General features: G+C 43.9%; 1 protein-coding gene across 2 annotated transcripts in view; it reads left to right on the forward strand.

Annotated features, from left to right (window-relative positions):
* Positions 1-22,212, forward strand: part of Clstn2 (calsyntenin 2) — a 580,398-nt gene that overhangs the window by 433,843 nt on the left and 124,343 nt on the right. For both annotated transcript variants that reach the window (XM_041676753.1, XM_041676754.1), the window contains exons 3-4: positions 10,836-11,031; positions 11,932-12,140. In XM_041676753.1, coding sequence (XP_041532687.1) covers positions 10,836-11,031; positions 11,932-12,140 — 405 coding nt within the window. The remainder of the gene's footprint in view (positions 1-10,835; positions 11,032-11,931; positions 12,141-22,212) is intronic.

The raw sequence follows: 22,212 nt of genomic DNA on the forward strand, positions 1-22,212 counted from the left end.
ACTCTAAATCTTCCTCTGTAATTGTCAGTCCTGGAATCTTGAGATCTCACCAGTGCCCGCTGGCCCCAGACACCTCTCGTGATCAGTGATCTTGTTTTATGTTTAGCTTCTGTTCCGAAAACCCAGTTGTCAGCCCCTGGAGGGGAAGAACAGAGTCCAGGGCTCTACGAGCCTCTTGCAGCTGCTAAGACTCCCTCCCATGGGAGAAAGACGCTACCCAAGAGGGTATGAGGAAAATCCAAAAAATAATTAGGGACCTTTATATTTGCATGGAACTTCTCAGCCTCCAAGGTACCTAGGCATCTGCTATTCATTTTCTTAAATGGCAAGGGAGAGCTGAAATACACAGACTCTAACCACAGTCTTGGTTTAAGTCTAGCTTAGCTATTGACCATGTGCTGTGCACAAATGGAATCAATCTCTTACAGCAAGACTCTCCACCTTACTCAACATGATCCATTCTGGCTTGACAGTGGAAAAATAATTTTGTGATTGGGTCCCGAGACTACACTTCTTTTTTAAGATACTTATTAGGTTTTAAAATCTTTTGGCAGATAGCAAGAATGCAACCCTTGCAAACCCATTCACTATCCTATTCCATGTGATTTCGCGGTTTCGTCTGTTGCCTGTGCTCCGTGACACCTGGCTGGACTGATACACCCTCCGGATCCCAGGGAGGCAGCCAAAAGCAGAGCATGCACGGTGCCGCGAAGAGCACGCGGTGAAACTGAAGAAGGGCCTGTGTCTGTTTTGTTGTCGCCTTCTGCCGCCTTCCTAAAGCCAGAAAGTGACAACTGCCTTGGGGATTAAATTAGATTCCCACAAAGCACCGAGCCCAGGTCCTGCCATTACTTGCTAGTTCTTAGCTTAAAAGACAGCAAGAGTTTTAATTATAATGTGGTGTTTGACAGGCGGAAGGCAGTTTTATTGCCCTTACACAGGTGGGAAATGAAGGTGAGGAGGACTGCTTCTGAGGGTCTAAAAATGACAGACAAGTCAGAGTTTGAGACTAGGCTTACCTGCCTCAAGGCATTCCCACAATGCCTTGGGATAGAAGCCCTGAAACATGCTATAGAGACAGACATGCCTGGGACCACGGGGTGGGATTTTGTGTCCACAAAGCGGCTTAGGCTGAAACTCCTTTTCTTCAGCTGCAGCATCCTCTGAGGTAGTTCCATGACACAAGGCAACCACGTCTGGAAATATTTGAGATGAGATGAACTCCTTCTCTCCTGTGATCCTAGAGTACACATGCACACACACACACACACACACACACACACACACACACACAAACACAGTGCTGATGCTTGGCTGTAGGCACTGCAGGGAAGCCTTGCCTGCCTATCTGCCTCCTCTGTCTACAGAGATAGACTGAGACTTCTATTTCTTCCAAGCCTCTTATCTCCAGCCAGGCAGGTCAACACACAGAAATGGAGGCTGTTCCCACCACATTCCTAAGGCCCTGCCCCACAGTGAACACCCTACAGATGTGAGCAGCCATGATCTCTAGGAATCATTACCACTCGTTCCTGTCAGGCTGTGTTCTTTTTACCCCAGAATGGTTTCTCGTAAGATTATGCACTGGAAGCCCTTCAACTACAGAATCGCTGGACGCGAGGCAGACCAAATGATCACTCAACCTCCACTCAGGTGTGGCTTGATCTAATAATGGCCGTCTGAGCTGTGGGACCCTTCCATGTCTCCAGAATACATAGAAGCTGTTGCGTCCTTTACGTATTCAACAGACGCTGCTAAAGAGGGAAAATGCCCTGTCTTCAGTTTCTCTGAAATGTGTAACTGTGCTATGTGATGCTTCCCCCCAAAAAACAGAGAGAGAAAAAAGAGGGTGTGGCTTCGATCTCAGCACAAAACTTTAGGAAATATCTTTTCAAATCAAAGAATATATTTTTGCTTTGCTTAGTTCTAAGCAGAAAGAGAGCTATAATCTGCGGCAACCAACCACCTGCTCTGTTCTGGCTTCTACTGGGAATTGAGGCAAGGTGACAGTGTGCATCTAATCTAAGTGCCTGCAGGCCAGAAGGCAGAATTTTCTGTAATTGTACTAAAAAGCCGAGTGACCTTCATACTTCCCCAGATGCACACTGAGTGTGGCATTGTAGCCTCAGCCTCGTGGGACTTTCAAGATTAGGCACGATTGGTACTCCCATCTTTAAGGAAAAGTAACCTAGGAAGCACTCAAGGTCATAGAGCAAGGGAGAGCAGAGAAAGGACCCAGTGCCTGGTGTGTCTAAACAACTCCCTCCCCTCTCCCCAACCAGAGTGACAACCCCACACAGCTTCCCTTTTAACTTTCTACTCCTGGGTGTTCATAAATTTTTAATCTGAAGAAGGAGGGCTTCAAGTCAATTTGTTTGAGTATAGGCTTATTCCTAAGTACAGCTCTAACTTGATATTCTGAGCATGATTACCCAGGATGTAATTAGCATCTGTCCTTTCCCGTTGTATTATGCTCACAGTGACTATAAAAGTATACTCGAAAGCCTGCGCTCAGCCCTGGGACTGTGCAGTCAGTGCCAACTGAGTGCCAAGTGGGTGCTAGGGAGGACGGAGTGTATAGCTGACAGCCGGTTGTCCAACTCCAGGGCCACCTCCCCAGTCCGGAGGAGGAGGGCCCCAAGACCCATCTTTCCCTCTACTGCAAGTCTCGCCCTGGACAGATGTTCGGTCTACAACTCTCATCGTGTTTGTAGTGTGGTTTCTGAAGGGACGGTGCAGCCACTAGGATGGGATGGTTCTGGGAGATGCAGGAATGGTTGGGTCTGCTCGGGAAAACATATTCAGTTCCCCTAGCTGTATCCAAAAAGGCTGTTAACAAACACCAGACACTCTGATAAGCAAAAATAGTTAAACAAATCCAACTCCACTCCGAGCTCCCCCTCCCCTATGGAGCAGTACTGATGCCATGTAACTTCCAAGGTACTGTCGCTGGCTGGTGACATTTGGGCAGGGGAGGGGGATGTATGAGTTACAGCCAATTGTTGCAAGATGCTTTCCCTTGAAAGATTGTTTTGATGACATGTCCGACATACACTGGAATTATTTCTGATGGCTAAATGAGCTGTCCATTCACTCTCTTTGGTTTTCAAGCAGAAAGAGGGACTTTACCGGAAGGCTGTACGTTTTGTTTAATATAATGACAGAGGTCACAGAAAGCATTGACACTTCCTCCGGGTCAGACATGAAATGTTTTGCATATATCAAGTCACTTAACCCTCCAACAACCCTGAGAGGTCGCTACCACTAATTGGGACCTCGTGTTGGAGATAAGGAAGCAAGCAGAGAAAAAGTGATGCGTGCAGGACCACAGAAGCAATCAGCCACAGCGCTAAGGCTTCAACCCAGCCTGGCTGGCCCTTGATTTACAGGAAGCAGAATGGTGTTTCTTTACCCCAGCACTTTACTGTATAGATAGAAAATTCTGCCTGGACATTTCTACAGTGACCCACATGTGAGAGGCAAACCAACAAGTCTGCGAGTTCTCTGCAGGGCTTGGGGTCAGAGTTGCACACCAGGAGCAGGCTTTGACCCCACGAACTATGTGACAGCCACATCTGGGAAATGGGAAGAACAGCAGTTCCCAGGAGTTTTGTTCTCGTGACCTCTTTATGTTCTCAAACACTAGTTAGTGCCCTCAAGCCCTTTTCTTTGTGTGGGTCGTTCATCAATATTTATTTAATTAGAAACCAAACCTGAGACACTTTCAAATGTGCAGTCATTCATGCAAAACAGCAATAATAAACTCATTGAAGGTTGCCATAATTAACAAGATTTGACAAATATATTTTCCAAAGCAAATTTATAATAAAAAGCCTTGCCAACGTTTTTGCAATCTAATGTCTAGCTCAATAGAAGTATCTAGAACCTTCGGTCTGGTGCTGCCTTCCATGTACACTGTTCTTTCAAGCTGGAATAGGTGAAGAAAATATGACAATTAGAAAATTGTGAATTATGCAGCAAGGAAGGGGGAAGAACTTTAATAATCTTTTTTGTGATAACAGCAGATATTCTTGTTTACATACATCTGAAGTCCTTTTGTAATTTCTTAAGAGACAAATATAGAAAGTGAAAGTAAATTGATGTACTTATTATACAAGGTATCATTGTCCATACAGGATGCTACAACAAAATACCACAGACTGGGATTTTAAAAACTGTAGAAATTTATTTCTCACAGCTATGGATGTTGGTAAGTCTAATAAGATAAAAACGCTGGAAGACTTGCTGTCTTCCGAGGGACTGTTTCTTCCTAAGTGGTACCTTCTCACTGTGAGTGAGAGAATAGCAGAAGAGGCAGGAAGTCTCCCTGGAGTTTACCCGTAAAAGCAAGTCTTTGTACTACGGGCAAAGCCAGTGTTCAGCTTGCAAACATTCCCTCCAGAATCTTACACAAGACCTGAAGACACAACCGGAACAATTGACTCCCAAAGACATCCCCTTCTAAGGTGATTATTCTGAGGGCTGGGTTTCTAATAAGAAATTAGAGAAACCCAGGCACTCAGACCAGTGCACACTGTTACATTAAAAGCCATAGGTCTGATCCAGGTGACAGGGGTGCACGCCTTTAATACCAGAACTCGGGAGGCACAGGCGGGTGGATCTCTAAGTTAGAGGCCAGCCTTGTCTACAGAGCAAGTTCCAGGACAGCCAGGGATGTTAGACAGAGAAGTCCTGTCTTGAAAAACAAACAAAAGAAAACAAAACAAACAACAAAAAGTCATTGATCTGTCTTGTACTTTGAATTTTTACCATGTATAACCATGTGATATTCTGAATGGGTCATTTATAGACATCATATATCCTGTTAAATGGGACTTTTTCAAAATTGGAAGCCTTTCATTATGAGGTATCACAAGGTCACATCGGTTATCACTGCCCATGATTGCTAAGCTAACTATAGCAGACACAAGTTTTCCAAAACCAAAAGCTCAAATTTTAACATCGCCAACAAACACTTCCATTTCATGGACCCTGTGTGTCCGTCTACCATCCTTTCAAGTGAAAAAAGACCTCTGGAAAGTCCCTGCCGAGCTCGCAACTTCCCTTCCTCACCGCTTTTCAGACATCACACCTGCTGTGCCAGGGATGCAACCGTACTTCCAGTTTCGTCACACACAACACCAAAGGACGCGAAGTCGTGTGCTGGTATATGCTTGCAATGCCAGAACTCAGAAGGCAGAGAATCACACATTAGCTTAGCCTGGGCAGTATGATGAGACCCTGTCTTAAAACAACAGGACCAAGAAGAAAGTATGAACCTGAGGGTTTAGACGAACAAATTCAATAAAATCGATATCATTTACTGAGGAACTAAAGTCATTCTCTGCTGATATTAACTTCGTTTTTTAACTGTGAGGATGCTACGGTGAAAAGTCAGCTAGGCACTACTCAGCCTCCCGTGTCTTTATTTGCATTGCTTTTACATCAGCAGCACAAAACTCAGCTTAGTGAAAAGCCAGATAGCATCTTAGTGGTAAGAGGATGTCACCATGCGCTTGTGGTACCCTACAAAGAGCCTTGGAATCTCGCCAGACGGCCCTAGAGAAGCTCTGTGCTGGAGCATCCCAGTGACAGGGTAACGAGTGCCATGCATGGACTGATGGGTCTGGGACTAAATGCACACATTTACATTTCATTCCTCATTGTCAAAGTGACCTGACCCCGGAGGAGTCCTTTGGCCTCTCCCAGACTCAGTTTCCTCATCTGGAAGATGGAATCCACACAAACCTTTGTTCGAGTATAAGAGTTGTGCTTTCAAAAATATTCTTTGAAAAGCAGTTTAGAGGACCGGAGAGATGGCTCAGCAGTTTAGCACACTCATTTTTGCAGAGGACCAAATTTGATCCCCCATGCTCACATGACAGCTCACAATCATCTGTAATTCCTGTTTCGGGGATCAGATGCTCTCTTCTGAGTTCTGCGAGTACCAGGCATATGAGCATGCAGACAAAAGAGTCACACGCATAAGATAAATTTAAAAAAAAAACATAAAGAAAATCAATTTAAAAACATTTTTCTCAGAAACTTCTGACAGAGCCAGAGAGATAGCGATACCAATTTCTGCTGAGTCTGGGGAGTGCCTTTCTGCTGAAGAGAAGGCAACAGTGCACCACAGACAGAAGCTTGAGGGGTAGGAGCCAGCACATCCTACCTCGGAACTATGACTGTTCCTTCTGTTCAGGCTCGTGTTTGTGATGAACTGAGTTCATTTACCTTCAGCGACTGTGGGAAGGTCCTGGCACCCAGAGGCTCGGTGATCTCAGCTGACTGCCCCCCGATGCTAACCTGTGTGTGTCAAACACTGTTTCTGCCACACCAGCTTCCCACACTCACGCACAAAGCATGTTAGAAAGCAAGATTTTGATAGTGATGTTTTTATTTGGAGACCATTCGGTCTGATTTGTTTTTAAGTGCTTCATCCTCCTACAGAAAATCTTTTTTAGTAACAAACTCTAGACCAAGGTGACCCAGTATATTAGGTATTGATGCTGAGAGTCAGTACAAGCATCATTATGCCAAAACTCCACCCCGGGTCTTTCTCTTAACTTTTTCTTTCTTTCATTCAATTTGTGGTAATATTTCTAATTGATATAGCCCTAACTATAGAAAAATGAAAAACCTTTTCTATAGCCTTAACTATAGAAAAATGAAAAACCTTTTTCGCTACTAAGTAGCGCCAGTTTGTGTGTATGGTGCCTGTGTGCGTGGTCCATGTACTGCCTGTGCCTGTGTTTGAGCACACGGAGACCAGGGCAGGACACGGAGTTTCTCTATCATTCTCTGCCATTACCTTGAGACAGGGTATCTCACAGGACCAGAGCTCTCAGAATCTGTCTCCCCTCCTCAGTGCTGTGTAACAGGTATGAATAGATATTCCTGTCTTTTTACCTGGATGCTAGGGATTCAGACACAGATCCTTATGACAGCAAAACAAACCCTCTTAGTCCCGGAACTATCTCCCCAGCCTCAGCAACATCAGCTTCAAACACAAACATTTAACTGGAGCCCAGTGCCTTTCTGACCACAGAGCCCTGTGTGCTCCCACATCACATACCCAGGAAGTTTGTCCTACAATAGTTTCTTTACCGCCACACTGGACCCCACAGTGTTGGACTCACCCTGCCCCTTCCTATTGAGTGAAGGTCCCCAAGGCATATTGTCCCTCTGTCTGAAACAAGATGTCGTTCCAGTAGACTTGTAACTCCTCTTTCTCCTCCTGCATTCTCTGCACGGCCTTCACATGCTTAGGCGGGCATACCCTGCATGTCCCGCCAGGTCTGAACTCTGCATCTCTTCTTCAGCGCGCATGTGGTACTTACTCCCTGTTCCTCACATAGGGATGTGGCTATCTGCCGGCGCATTTTCCTGGACTGCAAGTAGTAGTGTGTGGACCATAGCTGGGGCTGTGTTTATCACTGCTTCACTGAGGCCTGGCCCTTAGTTCCTGATAAATATTTACTGCATGAATGGATGGATTCTCTATCAAGAAAATGTTTGTGCAACCGGAGCATGCGCATCCAGTAAAGAGGCTTGAGAATTAGTGTGATTTGAGTTCTAAGTTATGCCCAAAAGGGACCAAATTCTCTTTCAGCCTGCACTGGTGAACACTAAGAAGTCACTGAGCTTGTCCCGTTTGTAGTTGGGTCTTCCTCCCAACCCAAGGGCTCCTTGATAACACCTGATGTTTTAAGGTACCCAAGTCCTTTGTGTTTCAAGTGTAGTGCAAGGGCTTATTTGTTACAATCATCAGTTTTCTGCCACTTTAACAAAATACCTGAAAAAGAAATGGTTTGCTGTGGTTTATTGTGTCAGAGGCTTCAATGCATGGACCTTTGGCGCTGTTGCTCTGGGCCCCAGATAAGGCTGTGTGGGCCCTTAGCCCTATTGCCTCAGGTCTGAGGTGAGACTGAGAATCACAGTGGGGGCACCAGGTAGAACAAAGCTGTTTTTATGACAGCCAGGAAGGACAAGAGGAAAAAGGGAAGGTTCCTGCTGACCTGCTGATGACCTGGTGATGGTGGACGTCAATCCCTCCACCAAGTTATTGCCACACCTCTGACTGATGCTGCACGGGGAATCAGGCCTGCAAAAAATGAGTCTTGGGAGAGTGGGGCCACTTCATATCCAAATTATAACAGTTGGTCCTCCAAAATGCTAGTGTCACTGAATTACACTGAACTAAGCAAGATGGAAATGCATGACCCAAAAGTTTACTTCTCCTGGGTCTCCTCTGTGTCCTTTCCCTCCCCCTCCCTTTTTGCTTCTTAAGGATTGCTGAGTCTTGTGAACTACTTTGGTTGTGATCAGATGTTCCCAGCAGAAAATTACCCTCATCTATTTTGGGTCTAGGTTGGCTCTTCAGAATGAAATGGTCTGATTAGCCTTATAATCATGATGGTGGATGGGCACTTCAGAGAATGCTCTGCAACCAGTTTGAGAACATTGGTAACATTGTCACAGAGGTCCTGATCTTGGGATGGAATCACATGGCACACAAGCTAATTCAGAGCAGGAATTAAACTCAAGGATCAGATAAAACCTGTTCTTCTGCGCTAAAGGCTACAGAGTTACCCATGTCAGAATGGGCCATGCTGAGGCGCCCAGTGAACCTTGGACAGCAGCCGTTAATGGAAGCCTATGTTCCTGTTAGAACCTGCCCCACAACCCATTCTACCCATTACTGTATATCTATATTTGAGAAATAACCAGGAAAGGAGGTAGTGAAAGTGGAATGTTCATAATGAAATTGAAGATCAAAGAAATAATCAGAAAAACAGAAGCCCACAGGTAATATTGGTATTGATTGAACATCTTAGAAAACATTGTTAGAAAGAGATCAGGGCATGCTGCCTCTATGGAAAATGCAGGACTCAGCTCAGCCATACTTGGATTAGAATATGAATCATTCCCAGAGGCATCCCTGGGGGGCTCTGTAGATATCTTAGTATTCTTTGGAGATAGAGCAGCATAGGAGAACGCATGTGGGTTTACAAGTCAGCCATACCTTCATTTAATGCCCAAGTTTACCTAGTGACATTGAGCAAGTAACCTCATTATCTTCCTCTTCTCTCTCCTCCTCTCCCTCCTCCTCTTCTCCCTCCTCCTCTTCTCCCTCCTCTTCTCCTTCCTCCTTCTCTTCTCCCTCCTCCATCTTTTCTCCTTCCTCCTCTTCTCCCTCCTCCTACTTCTTTTTGTAATTCATATAAGTTTGAGTCATGAAGGCCTATAATCTCACATCATTTAAGAGGCTAGGTAGGAGGATTGTGAGTTCCAGACCATCCTGAACTACATAATAGGACCCAGGCTCAACAACAGAAGGACAATCGTGATTTGTATAAACTTGTATAGAACAGTTGCCTTGTCAGTTTGTCATGAAGGTCAAATAAGATTGCCTAGATACAAAGGTCATTGCCCAAAGCAGGCATGCAATCAATTGCATTATTCCTTTGCCTCGAACTGTCAGCGCCTATCAACAGCTGGACAGGGTCTGGGCTAGAGTGAGACAAGCCAGTGCCTCTGCCACCCTGAGAGCGAATTCTCCTAAACACGTCCCAGGCAGTTCATGTGCCTCTCCCTGGTCCAGGCGTATACCTGAAGCAATGCCAGACCAAGGATGAGGCATCTCAGAATAGATGTCCTTCTCCCTGACACCATCCCCTGAACCCACACCTAAAACCCAGAGAAGCACTGTCACTTGTCTTAAACCTGCCATTTGTACATAGCACACTTGAAATTTGAACCCGTATATATTGGTTCCATACTTTAGTAGCCTTCAGTTGGTCTTCCCTACCCGTCTCAAGTGCTAGCATACCCCTAAGTGCCGTAAGTGGCCTCTGGATAGCTGGGCACCATTCCCTGACGTCTGCAAGTGCTCTCAATACCATAAGAGGACACGTCTCAAATTTTCAGCACATCTCAAAACATTTACTACAGGGCCTGCTTTATAGTCAGAGTTCAAGAAATAAATATTCACAAACAGAGGGGGAAAAGGAGATTCTTGTGATCTTATAATTTTAATGCCGAGAAACAGTTATAATAAACATCAACCCAGCTGAAGGGGCAAAATGCATTAATTTCACAACATGTCTGCTCTTTAAGGAGTTAGCTGTTCAAGCTCCATGGGGAATCTTGGACTCACAGAGACTCACTCCCACTGTTTCAAAAGAGAAAATTGCCAACCCCCACTGTGAGAGGGGGTAGAGAGACATAATGGAGGCTGGAGGAGGGAAGAGAGGGATTCAGCTGCATCAATATGCTGTGTGTAAACCAGAGTAAAGGACCCAGAAAAGCAATGCTCATGCTTAAGATGAATGAAGGCTCTGGCACAGGTCCGGCAGGACCTAGGACCCTGTTCCTAAGCATCTTCTCATCACCAACGCTGCCAGCCCGCGGAACACACTTTCAAGCATTGAAGACATTGCCACAAGACCATAGACTAGGCACATCTCTGGCCTTCGATTCTTTCTATCAACGTTCCTTTGTCTTTCAACTGTTAGCAAGTTGCTTAATCCAACACTGGGCACAAAGCAAGGGAAAATCTTCCAGAGAGGCTAGAAACTGGGAAAAATCACTCCTCATACAAAGAGGACACAAGCACCTGCTGGGTGACATCCCCACGCATGTAAAACTTCCATTTTTTTTCTGGATGAAATGAACATGTAGGGCTGATCTCTAGAGATCGAGTCTAGAGGATTCTGAGTGTATGGAGGAAAATAGGTACAAGTGTGGGGCTTGTGAATCTGGCCCAGCAGAGGCACTGTCTTCAGCCTGGAGATTACCGACACTTGTAATCACTATACTCTCTCCTTCTGCAGGGGAAATCTGTGCATTCAAGATCCACGGGCAGGAGCTGCCCTTTGAGGCTGTGGTGCTCAATAAGACATCTGGAGAAGGCCGGCTCCGTGCCAAGAGTCCCATCGACTGTGAGCTACAGAAGGAGTACACGTTCATCATCCAGGCCTATGACTGCGGTGTGGGGCCCCAGGAGGCAGCCTGGAAGAAGTCACACAAGTGAGTTCCATCTCCCCCTTCTGCCCTGGGCTATCCACCTCCATTTATTCTGTTTATAAACTGTTCTTTAAATATATCCATCTAGGAGTCACACCAAAAGTATAGCTAGAAGGTGGTCCAAAACTCCCAGTTCCATTAGCATTACTTTGACTAGGAGCTGGTGATTGGTGGTGGAGGAGGGGGCTGGTGTTATAACCGGTCATATAAGAAAAAGACCCAGATGTGGCCAAGGTGATGCTGAGTGCCCCCAGAGCATCTGGGAATGTTCTACCTGCTTTTCTTCTCCGGAAGGGACTCCAAGGCCACGTCCAAGACCAAGTGAAAGCATTGATCCTCCGGGAAGCATTCCCTAAGCCCAGCCCTCGGCTCATAGCCAGTCTAAAGCTTTCATTTCTGCAAAGCTCTTCATTTCTCTCTGTCACATATGCCTCAGCATGAGTCAACTCTGCTCTCTCCATGTGGAGTTTGGCTCAGAGCATAGAATAGTGGAAGAGTGTCCTGGGGAAGATTCCAGTACAGTCAGGAAAACAAACTCACTGTCCCCACTCTCGAGGCCAAGAGAGGCCCCACAGGTACTTACTGAGTGGGGGTTGTGTGAATAAATGAAGGGAATGTGGATAAGGGAGAAGATGGCGAGGGGATATGTAGCCTGAATTAGGCAATAGGGAATGATAACGAATGGGGAGGATTCTTTAGGGCAGAGTTGCTCAGCATCAAGGCAAGAGCAGGTAGATGGTTGGTTCCCAGAGGGAGGAAAGACAGAGGCGCTCATGCACCTACTGCCTTGATTGAGAGCCCTGAGGCTTCTGCAGTCACATGACCTTGGGTCGGATCAATGTCCCACAACACATGGTATGATTCCTTCTTTACCATCATTTCCCTTTCTGATTTGTGCTCCAGGGCTGTGGTCCACATCCAGGTGAAGGATGTCAATGAGTTTGCTCCCACCTTCAAAGAGCCAGCCTACAAGGCCATCGTCACAGAGGGCAAGATCTACGACAGCATCCTGCAGGTGGAAGCCATCGATGAGGACTGCTCCCCCCAGTACAGCCAGATCTGCAACTATGAAATTGTCACAACAGATGTGCCTTTTGCCATCGACAGAAACGGTGAGTGTCCTGGGGAAGATTCCAGTACAATCAGGAAAACAAACTCACTGTCCCCACTCTGGAGGCCAAGAGAGGCCCAACAGGTACTTGACAGTGGTACCTCCCTTGAAACCTTTTATCTAGGCATCATGACCCAATTATGCTCTTGATGATGGTTCATTTATAATTAGAACCTTGTTAAGTCTAAACTACTTTCAGGAAATCCCAGAAACTCAATGAATATGTCTGGAGAACTCATAATTGTACATGTTTATATACAAAATGAAGATGGTTTCTGGAAGAGTTATTTAATTATTATCCAGGTGTGAGCCTCATCATCACCTTGGCCACATCTGGGTCCCTTTCGATATTATCAGTTATAACATGAGCCCCAGCTCCCCCATTCACCACCACAACAACCTGCTTTCTGCATCCAGGCAAAGCAATACTAACAGAATTGGGAATTTAAAACCACCTCCCAACCATAACTTTGCTAAGAAATCTTTAAAATTCTTGCCAACCTCCCCTTTGAGAATTTCAACCATAGCAGAGCCTTCCTCCCAACTTGAATTGCACTGAAAATGGTACCATAAAACCATTTGGATATTTCCCATCACCATTAATATGAATCTTATTATAGCGTACACACAGCCAGAGGTCCAATCAACTCAATCCACTTGGACTATAAGTTGATTGTAATGAAATGGTACTATTTCTCGAGTGCATAGCTCAGATATAGTGTGAATTGCGTGGGTATCTATAGATTATCCCCACTTTCTTTCAGATATCCTTTAAGTAGCACAGAAGGATGCAAAAATTGTAAGACCTGCATTATTCTATAACCAAGTGATAGGTTTCATGATGGGCTCAGAATGGAGCTAGAACAGAACTCAAGATAGGCAGGTCCGCCCTCATGGAGCTCATCAAGCAACGAGGGAGGAAAAACGAAAGAGAATCAAGGGGGCATGAAGAGTGGAATTATGTATAAAGCATGCTGGGACCTGGAGTGAAACTGTAAATTAGACTTGAGAATCTCACTCGTCAACAGCTACAGGGGGAAACAAATTAGCCATGTATGTGCTCCTGGCTTTTCTGGAATGCTTCATGGTATTGAGACCTGAAGGCAGCTTGCTCTGTGGTATAATCTGCATCCCAAGAACAATACCAGAGTCCATAGAGGAAGGGAACACCTTCATCCCTGCTTTCAAGGAACTTACCAGATGATCTACCTGACTATAATGACAGAAGGCTAAAAGCCACGGGACTAGGAGCTCCACGTCTGGACATCATTAAATGCTCATTGTGCGAGGTAGAAGATAGGAATACTAGAGTGAAGATAAGTTCTGTTTGTAACAACTTCCAGAACCACTCCCTCCAGCAAGCCAAGCCTTGTGAAAGGCTGGCCTGTACCCATCACACGCTCTAGGTTTCTATTCCCCCGTCATCATGTGGCAGTCTGTTCCCACAAAAGCTTTGGAATCTGGGACCTGACAAAGCATGGTAAATAGCGAGACAGCCAAGTGGCAACATCTGTGATTAGTGGCCAAGCTCCGCTTGGCCTCCTGGTCCTGGCTCTCAAGAGCTCCCGAGGAAGGGTGAGATGAACATTCTTTCATCTGAGGGTAAACTGCCCCAGTCATGAGGATAATTACTCACCTTGATGAGCCATTTTGCTAACATATGCCAATTTCTTTCCCTGGCTGTCTCGTTAAAAGTGAGCAATGGGCCTTTGCCAGGCCTTGGCCTCCAATTTTGGTTTACAATGTAAGATGGTGAGGAGAGTTGGCGCTCCCAGGGTATGCGGGCTCCCAACTGAGAAGCTTACAAAAGCTGCTCTCAAGTAATGAAGACAGGACCTACGCAGCTCCCATTCTCACGAGCCTCCCAGTGGGCTCTTCACCATCACGTCCACGGCGACCTTCTTAGCTTCTTGAAGTTCTTTGCATATGAGCATGTCGGGGAAAGTGCTCCTGAATCTCAGGCGCCTTCCTTGGCCACGAGGTTCTCCACAATCTTCATCCCACAGCTAAAGTACATGTTCCTGGTTCTTCAACCTGCCAGGCTCTTTGCCTATGGGTGGGGTGGAGGGCGGTGAGATACAGCGACCGGCCAGAAGGGTGAAAGACCCCAGACGGAGTCTGAATGATCTCCTGTACCTACGCACCCAACCTCTTTCACCTGTAACCCCTGGACCTCCTTGGCAGTATCAGTTCCAAACTCATTGTGGGGTTCTGCAGCCGTGGGTAGGGGTGCTGAGAGTCCTCACTGCGTAAGCAGTGCTGAGACCTGCTGCTGTCCATGGTGATTAGACATTTGTTCCTGTGACTGCGGTTTAGTTACTCCCCATGAAATCTGGACTGAGATGACGATCATATAACTATTAAGTTTTTGCCACCGTCTTGGAAAGTTCTAGATCTATATCCGGTGGTATACAGGCTCCATCTGCTAGCTCTAGGCCAGCCTCTCTGGGATAAGCAGAACCTGGATCCCTAGTTTCATTGGACAAGTAGAGAAATTGAGCCCTAAGGCAGGGAGACTTTCCTAATACATTGTCATACTGTTGGAAAGGAATACTGAAAGGAATAAATGGCGTAGGAGTTTAGGTTCATAAACGCAGGGAGGGTAAGTTCAGCAAGAGGCAAGGAAGGGAGTCCCAGGTTTCTTTCCCCCTCCCAAACAAAGAACAAGTTCAAAGCCATGCACAAACGAAAGAAGCTAGTCTAGGACAACTTGAGACTGAATTAAGAAATTACAAGACAATAAAAGAAATATTGAGAATAACTTCTCAAAAATTGGGTAATAACACCAGTGTCATTTTACCAGCATTATCCCATCCCCCAGATCGGCAATGGCCAGCACAGGAATTCCCTCGCTCACAAATTCCTCTCATAGTAAAAAGGTAGAGCATGCTCAACAGCCAGCTTCCCCAGACTTTCAGAACAGTTCCCACATGACTTACCTCCACCTCATTCCCACCCAGATCACTGGGGAGGCCAATATGACCAAGATATAGGGCAACATCTGAAAACAAATTAGATGGTCAGGGCTCTCAGTATCAGCAGTATAGCAGAAATCGCCACGGTCTCCAGTGGCCTTCTCTGGAGAGAACACCAGCAGCCTTCACAGGGCACCTCCACCACCCTCTTGGTCACTTCTGCACAGCCCCTGTAGCTTTCGTTACCATGCACCCTGCAGTGTTCGGCCTGGTGGATCACAGCACCACCCACCTTTTGTTGATAGGAATCCAACAAAAGCCCAGAAGAAATAGACCCACCTCTTTACCACTAAGGAATAAGAAACCCATCGTTTTCCACTTTTTCAGCCTCCAAGCGTTTGAGCCACTACTCCTCTTCTTCCTCTCTCGAGGATTCATCCTCCAGGGGCACCCAACCAGACCCCAGTGCATCCAGTAACTCACAAACGACCTGTGTACCCACTACAAGCGTAGGCTGACCACAGCGTATGTACTTGTAACTAATCCATTGGCCATGCTCCCACGGGCAGCTAGCCTCAACTCCTGTTATCAGGGTCCCTCAGCTAAGCATGCACCTGCAGCCATCTCATGTTGTCATGTGCCTTTCTAACAGCTCTAACTCTTATCACGAAACCCTACAGTCATTCTCACTCCTACGTCTGGCCCCCTAGCCGTAAGTATGTGCATTGTCAGCTCTGATGCCTCTCTCTATAGATGTCTATGAGGCCACTAACTCTTTCCTTGATACTGACTGGCTCTTGTGCTCACAGTCAACCCTTGTAGCTACACAGATGCACACAACCAACCCCTGCTGCAGCACTCCATCACTTTCACCAACACTGTGTGTGCGTTCATAAACAGTTCCTGCATTTACCTGCATTTGTACTAGCAATTCAAGCCCTATTGTTGCTGTATATAGAAAATTAGCCTAATCTCTGTAGCTGGCTCCCATGAACCAAATGCATACACAAAGCCAGTCTTTATATGTACACATTACCAGCCTTATGCTTGTAAACACACACTATTCGTAGATCCACAGTTGGCCCTGCCCCATCCTTGTCACCATGTACATTCTTGCATCCAGTTAGATGCTCAACAATGGTCTCAAAGTCTGCTGTGTCAGGTTCTTGTCACAGCTACCACTGAAGATACCAAGATGCCCCCTTTGCCACCATATTCCTTGCTGCACTAAGGGCCACATGTTAAGGATGTTGCAAACCCCAAAATTCTGAGCCAAGACAACATGTTCTTCCTTTCACCCACGGAACTACCTGCTGAATACTATGCATGGTCCCACAGTTTCTCCTCAACCCACACAGGGAAGGCATTTGATTTCTGAGACCATTCCCAAAAGTCGAGATGAGATGGCCATTTCTGTAAATGCACAGGCAAAACTGAAGACTGCAAGAGTCATCCCTACCACCCACATGTAATTTCATGTGGGCATCCAGGGGAACTGATGCCCTCTTCTGGCCTCTGTAGGCAACAAGCATGCATGTGGTACATGCAGGCAAAACACACACTGAGATAAAAGAGAAAATAATTTAAAGTCTTAAAAATACTTACAGTCTGGGGGAGAATAAAGTAATATATTGAAAGAGATAAAACAACAATAACAAAACCTCTGCCAGCAAAGAATGCTTTACCTGGCAAAGTCACCCTTCAAAAACAAGAGAGATGACTTTCCAAAATGAGCAAGAATAAAGACAGTTCATTACCACTAGACTCATCTTACAAGAAATGATAAGTCACTCCTTGAGATGAAGCAAGACTAGACCATTTAATAATATCGAAACACGAAAGTCTTTGGTACCAGTAAGTACATATCGAATTTACAATATTCTGATAGTAGGTAAATTGTTTACAAGTATATTTTAAAGACAAGAATATTAGGAATGAGTGCAGCTAAGATAATATACCAATAAATACAAAAGCAGATAAACTGTGACATCCAAAACACACATTTGAAGAGAGGTGGTACAGAGCTTTCACTGAAGTTAGGTTGCTGTCAGCTTTAAAAAAACCAGTATAACTATAAGACATTTCATGCAAGCCTCACGGTAACCACAAAGCAAATCAATGTCAGTGGACAAAAGGGAAAGCAATAAAAATAAATTGCTATAGAAAAGCATCAAGTCACAAAAAAAGCAAAGGAGGAGATGAACAGAATCAAGATCTAGGTCTAGAAAACAACTGGAAAGTAATTTAAAATAGCAATATTAAGTCCTGATATACCAATAATTACTTTAAATGTAAATGGACTAAATTCACCAATCAAAATTCACAGAATGCTTAAATGATTAAAGCATAGTCTTTTGTATCAAGAAACAAAGGGGGCAATATCTAATGATAAAGTCAATTTATCAATAGACTAAAACAATTGTTAAAAAACACATGCATACAGCATCAAAACATCTAAATATACAAAGCAAATGCTCACAGAGCTGAAAGAAAACGTAGGCAATAATACAATAGTAGTGGGAGTCTTTAGTACCCACTTTTAGAAATGGACATATCATCTGGACAGAAAATCAATAGGAGAGCATTACACTTAAATTATACTTTAAAGCCCAAAATACACAATTCCTTAAAGGCAGCAGAAAACAAAGCACAGAGAAGATATATTCAGGATCAATAATTTTGGAGTCCAAAACCAGCCTTAAATTTAAGAATAAAATTACACATATTTTCTAACCACAACTGTATGAAACTAGAGAATAATAACAGTAGAAAAGCAAAAGATAAAATTCACAAATAGGTGGAAATCATGTAACATTCACCAGACGAACCAGTGGATCGCGGAAGTTACCAAAAGGGAAGCCAAATGGCACCTGGAGCTAGAGGAGAATGGAAGTGTAACACACCCAAACTTAAGCTGCTGAAAAGCACTTCTAAGAAGGCGATTTATGGTGATAAAAATCAGGTTTGAAAAGACAAAAAATTTAAATAACTTGATATTATACCTCATGGAAATATAAAAAGAACAAAGAAAGTCCAAAATTAGCATAAGGGTCAACTAACCATGATCAGAACAGAAATAAATGGAACAAAAACTAGACAAACAGTAGAAAATAAATCAGTGAAGGCTATTTTTCAAAGATAAAAATGACAAACATTTAGCTATACCAGAGAGATGAAAAAGGAAACAAGAAAACAAATATCACAGAAATACAAAGAAAGTAAAAAAAAAAATTGCTAAAAATGATTACACACCAACCAACTGAATAACCTAGAAGAAATAGATTCATTCTTAGGAGCATATAGGCTGGCTAAGTAAAATGTATAACAAGATTAACAGTAATTTAAAAATGTGGTTTTCTACCCTCAATAAGTCTAGAACTTTAGGGTTTCACAGCAGCCATCTAACAACTAGAGCCAATCAGTCTCAAACTCTCCTTACAAAGTTAAAGAGGAGAAAGTATCTCCCAACCTATTTTAAAGGCTGATATCGCCTCTGTACAAGCTCAGATAAGGATAGTACAATAAAGGAAAAGTAGGCACTGGGATTACAGGAGCGTAGAAACAAAAATAATCCTCAACAATACAAGTAGCATGAGGCCTGGATGACTTTTCCTGCTGTGATCGGATGAGAGCAACCTACAGGAGAAAGGGTTAAATCTGGCTCACAGTTCAAGCACAACCTATGCTGGTGGAGAAGACATCTGGCAACTGCTCTGTAATGGTGTTGATCTCCTTTGCAGCTCTTTACAGCTACCTTGTTGGTATTCTCCTAGTCTGGACCGCAAAGCTTGCTTGAACACCTTTCCTCTGCCAAACAGGTTGTCTTCAACTTCACATAACTTCTCATGAGGCAGCAGAAAGAAGCCAGATTTTGCAACCAAGTATACAAATCGATCCTAGCTCAGCTCCCAATAGAGCCCTTGTTCCCCTTTCTGAAACCTATGACCAGACCTCCACTATCCATGTTTCTTCCTGCATTGTATTTTAGCTCCCACACACACACCAGAGAGTCCCATTACGCTCATTTTATAATAGTCAACGTATTTTAAAACCCAGAATTCCAAAGTGTTTCAAATTCCTCCCTCAAACCAAAAGCCTAAGAATCTCATGGTCAAGTTATCACAGCAAGTTCCACTTCCCAATACCAAACTGCCTTAGCCACTTTCTCATCCCTGTAGCAAGACACCTTGACAGAGGCAAGTTAAGGGAGAAAGAACTTACTTTGGGGCATACTCCCATGGGTTTGTCTTAGTCAGTGTTCTGTTGCTGTGAAGAGACACCATGCCCACAGCAACTCTTATAAAGGCAAACATTTAATTGGGACTGGCTTACAGTTTCAGAGCTTCAGTCACTCATGAAGCAGGGAGTTAACAGGAAATGGAATTGGGTTATAAAGCCTTAAGTTTCACTCCCAATAACCCTCTTCTTCCAGTGAGGCCCTGCCTCCTAAAAATTCTCCAACCTTTCCAAATCGCATCCATCAGCTAGAAACTAAGTGATTAAACACATGAATCCATGGGGCACAGTTCACATTCAAACTACAACACATACTAAATTCAATAATATATTGAATCATACACCGTGATCAAGTAAAACTTATTCTTTGGGCTATAAGGAAGTTTCACCACATACAAATGAAATGATATAATATATCATATTACAAATACAGGACAAAAAATATATGACCATCTGATTAGATACAGAAAATGCATTTGACAAAATTCAATATTTTTCTATGATAAAACAAAAACTTCTTTACAAGCCAAGAGGATAGGCAATAGAATAGGAAAAAACAGTTAACTAAAAATAATTTTACAGTAAATAAAGTAATAGACAAAGCAAAACAGCAGCCTACAGGATAAAGAGAATATTCATAAGCCATATGTACAATAATGAGTTGTGCAAAACATATACAAGATGCATAAAGCTCATTAGGAAAGCAAGTGCCAAGCACCTGCATAGACGTCCTCACAAAGAAAACATCTAAATATCAAAGAGGTATAAGGAAAGGTATTTAGTGTCATCAACCGTAAGTGAAACACAAATTAAAACCTCAATGAGATGTCACCCTTCAACAGTTATCATTACCTTTATCAAAAAGCCAAGAGATTCAGATCACGATGTTATATAAGGTAGTTGAGGAAAAGGAAGACCTTGTATACCTTTGGTTGGGAAACAAATTTGTACCGCCATTCATTACAGAAAACAAAAACTAAAAGTAGAATTACTGTATAATCTAACACTCCAGGTCCTGGGAAATAAAGTTGCTTTCTTGAGTGGATAATTCACTCCTGTGATTTATTGTGATATAATTTACAGTGGCCAAGACATGAAACCCTAAGGTATTTGTAGACAGATAAATGGAAAAGAAAATGAAAGAGATGCACACACACACACACACACACACACACACACACGCTCGCATGCACACACAGTGATATATACAGACATGCACATTGTGAAATTATTCAACCTTTAAAAAAAGAAAGTGGTTTAAGATACCACCTTACACCTGTCAGAATGGCTAAAATCAAAAACACCAATGATAGCTTTTGCTGGAGAGGTTGTGGAGAAAGGGGTACACTCACCCATTGCTGGTGGGAATGCAAACTTGTGCAACCACTCTGGAAAGCAGTGTTTCGGTTTCTCAGGAAATTCGGGATCAACCTACCCCTGGATCCAGCAATACCACTCTTGGGAATATACCCAAGAGAGGCCCTATCATACAACAAAAGTATATGCTCAACTATGTTCATGGCAGCATTGTTTGTAATAGCCAGAACCTGGAAACAACCTAGATGCCCTTCAACGGAAGAATGGATGAAGAAAGTATGGAATATATACATATTAGAGTATTACTCAGCAGTAAAAAACAAGGACTTCTTGAATTTTGCATACAAATGGATGGAAATAGAAAACACTATCCTGAGTGAGGTAAGCCAGACCCAAAAAGAGGAACATGGGATGTACTCACTCATAGTTGGTTTCTAGCCATAAATAAAGGACATTGAGCCTATAATTCATGTTCCTAGAGAAGCTAAATAAGGTGAATCCAAAGACAAACACATAGGCATCCTCAGGAATATTAACCTTCATCAGGCGATGAAAGGAGACAGAGACAGAGACCCACACGGGAGCACCGGACAGAAATCTCAAGGTCCAAATCAGGAGCAGAAGGAGACGGAGCACGAGCAAGGAACTCAGGACCACGAGGGGTGCACCCACACACTAAGACAATGGGGATGTTCTATTGGGATCTCACCAAGGCCAGCTGGCCTAGGTCTGAAAAAGCATGGGATAAATCCAGACTAGCTGAACATAGCGGACAATGAGGAATACTGAGAACTCAAGAACAATTGCAGTGGGTTTTTGATCCTACTGCACGTACTGGCTTTGTGGGAGCCTAGGCAGTTTGAATGCTCACCTTAGGAGACCTGGATAGAGGTGGGCAGTCCTTGGGCTTCCCACAGGTCAGGGAACCCTGATTGCTCTTCGAGCAGATGAGAGGGGGGGGGACTTGATCGGGGGAGGGGGAGGGAAATGGGAAGCGGTTGTGGGGACGAGGCAGAAATTCTTAATAAATAAATAAATTAAAATAAAAAAAAAAAAAAAAAAAAAAAAAAAAAAAAAAAGAAAGTGGTTTATCTGCAACAAGTTTGATAGCATGAGGGGCATCATATTTGGTAAATCAGCAAGAGAGAACAACTAATATTTTATAATCTCATGTACATGTGGAGCTAGAGAAAAAGTTGAACTCACAGTATTAGAGAGTAGGGTGGTGTTTACTAGGGACTTAGGAGTGGGAACAATGGGAGACATCAGTCAGCGTGTGCAAGCATTCGGCTCTAAGGGAAATCGGTATTGGGGACCTAATGAGAATATGACAACCACAGCTGCTATGGATTATATGCACTATAGTTTGAATTTTGCTGAGTGTAGATATCAAGTATCCTCAAATACACACATACCTTTGTGAACTGTACCTATATTAAATATTAAAGTCTTGACTATGGGAGCCCTTTCAAGGTGTGCTGTTGTATCAAGCCGACACACTGTCCACTTGTAGTATAGACATTAGAGGCACCCAAAGGGTTTCTATATTAAGACTTCGTCTCCTACTAATGAACCCAGTCATGGAGAGATGGTTGGATCAGGAGG

The sequence above is a fragment of the Microtus oregoni genome, unplaced genomic scaffold (assembly GCF_018167655.1).
Source record: "Microtus oregoni isolate MIOR12 unplaced genomic scaffold, Mior012 000028F_ref0000031, whole genome shotgun sequence".
NCBI lineage: Eukaryota > Metazoa > Chordata > Mammalia > Rodentia > Cricetidae > Microtus > Microtus oregoni.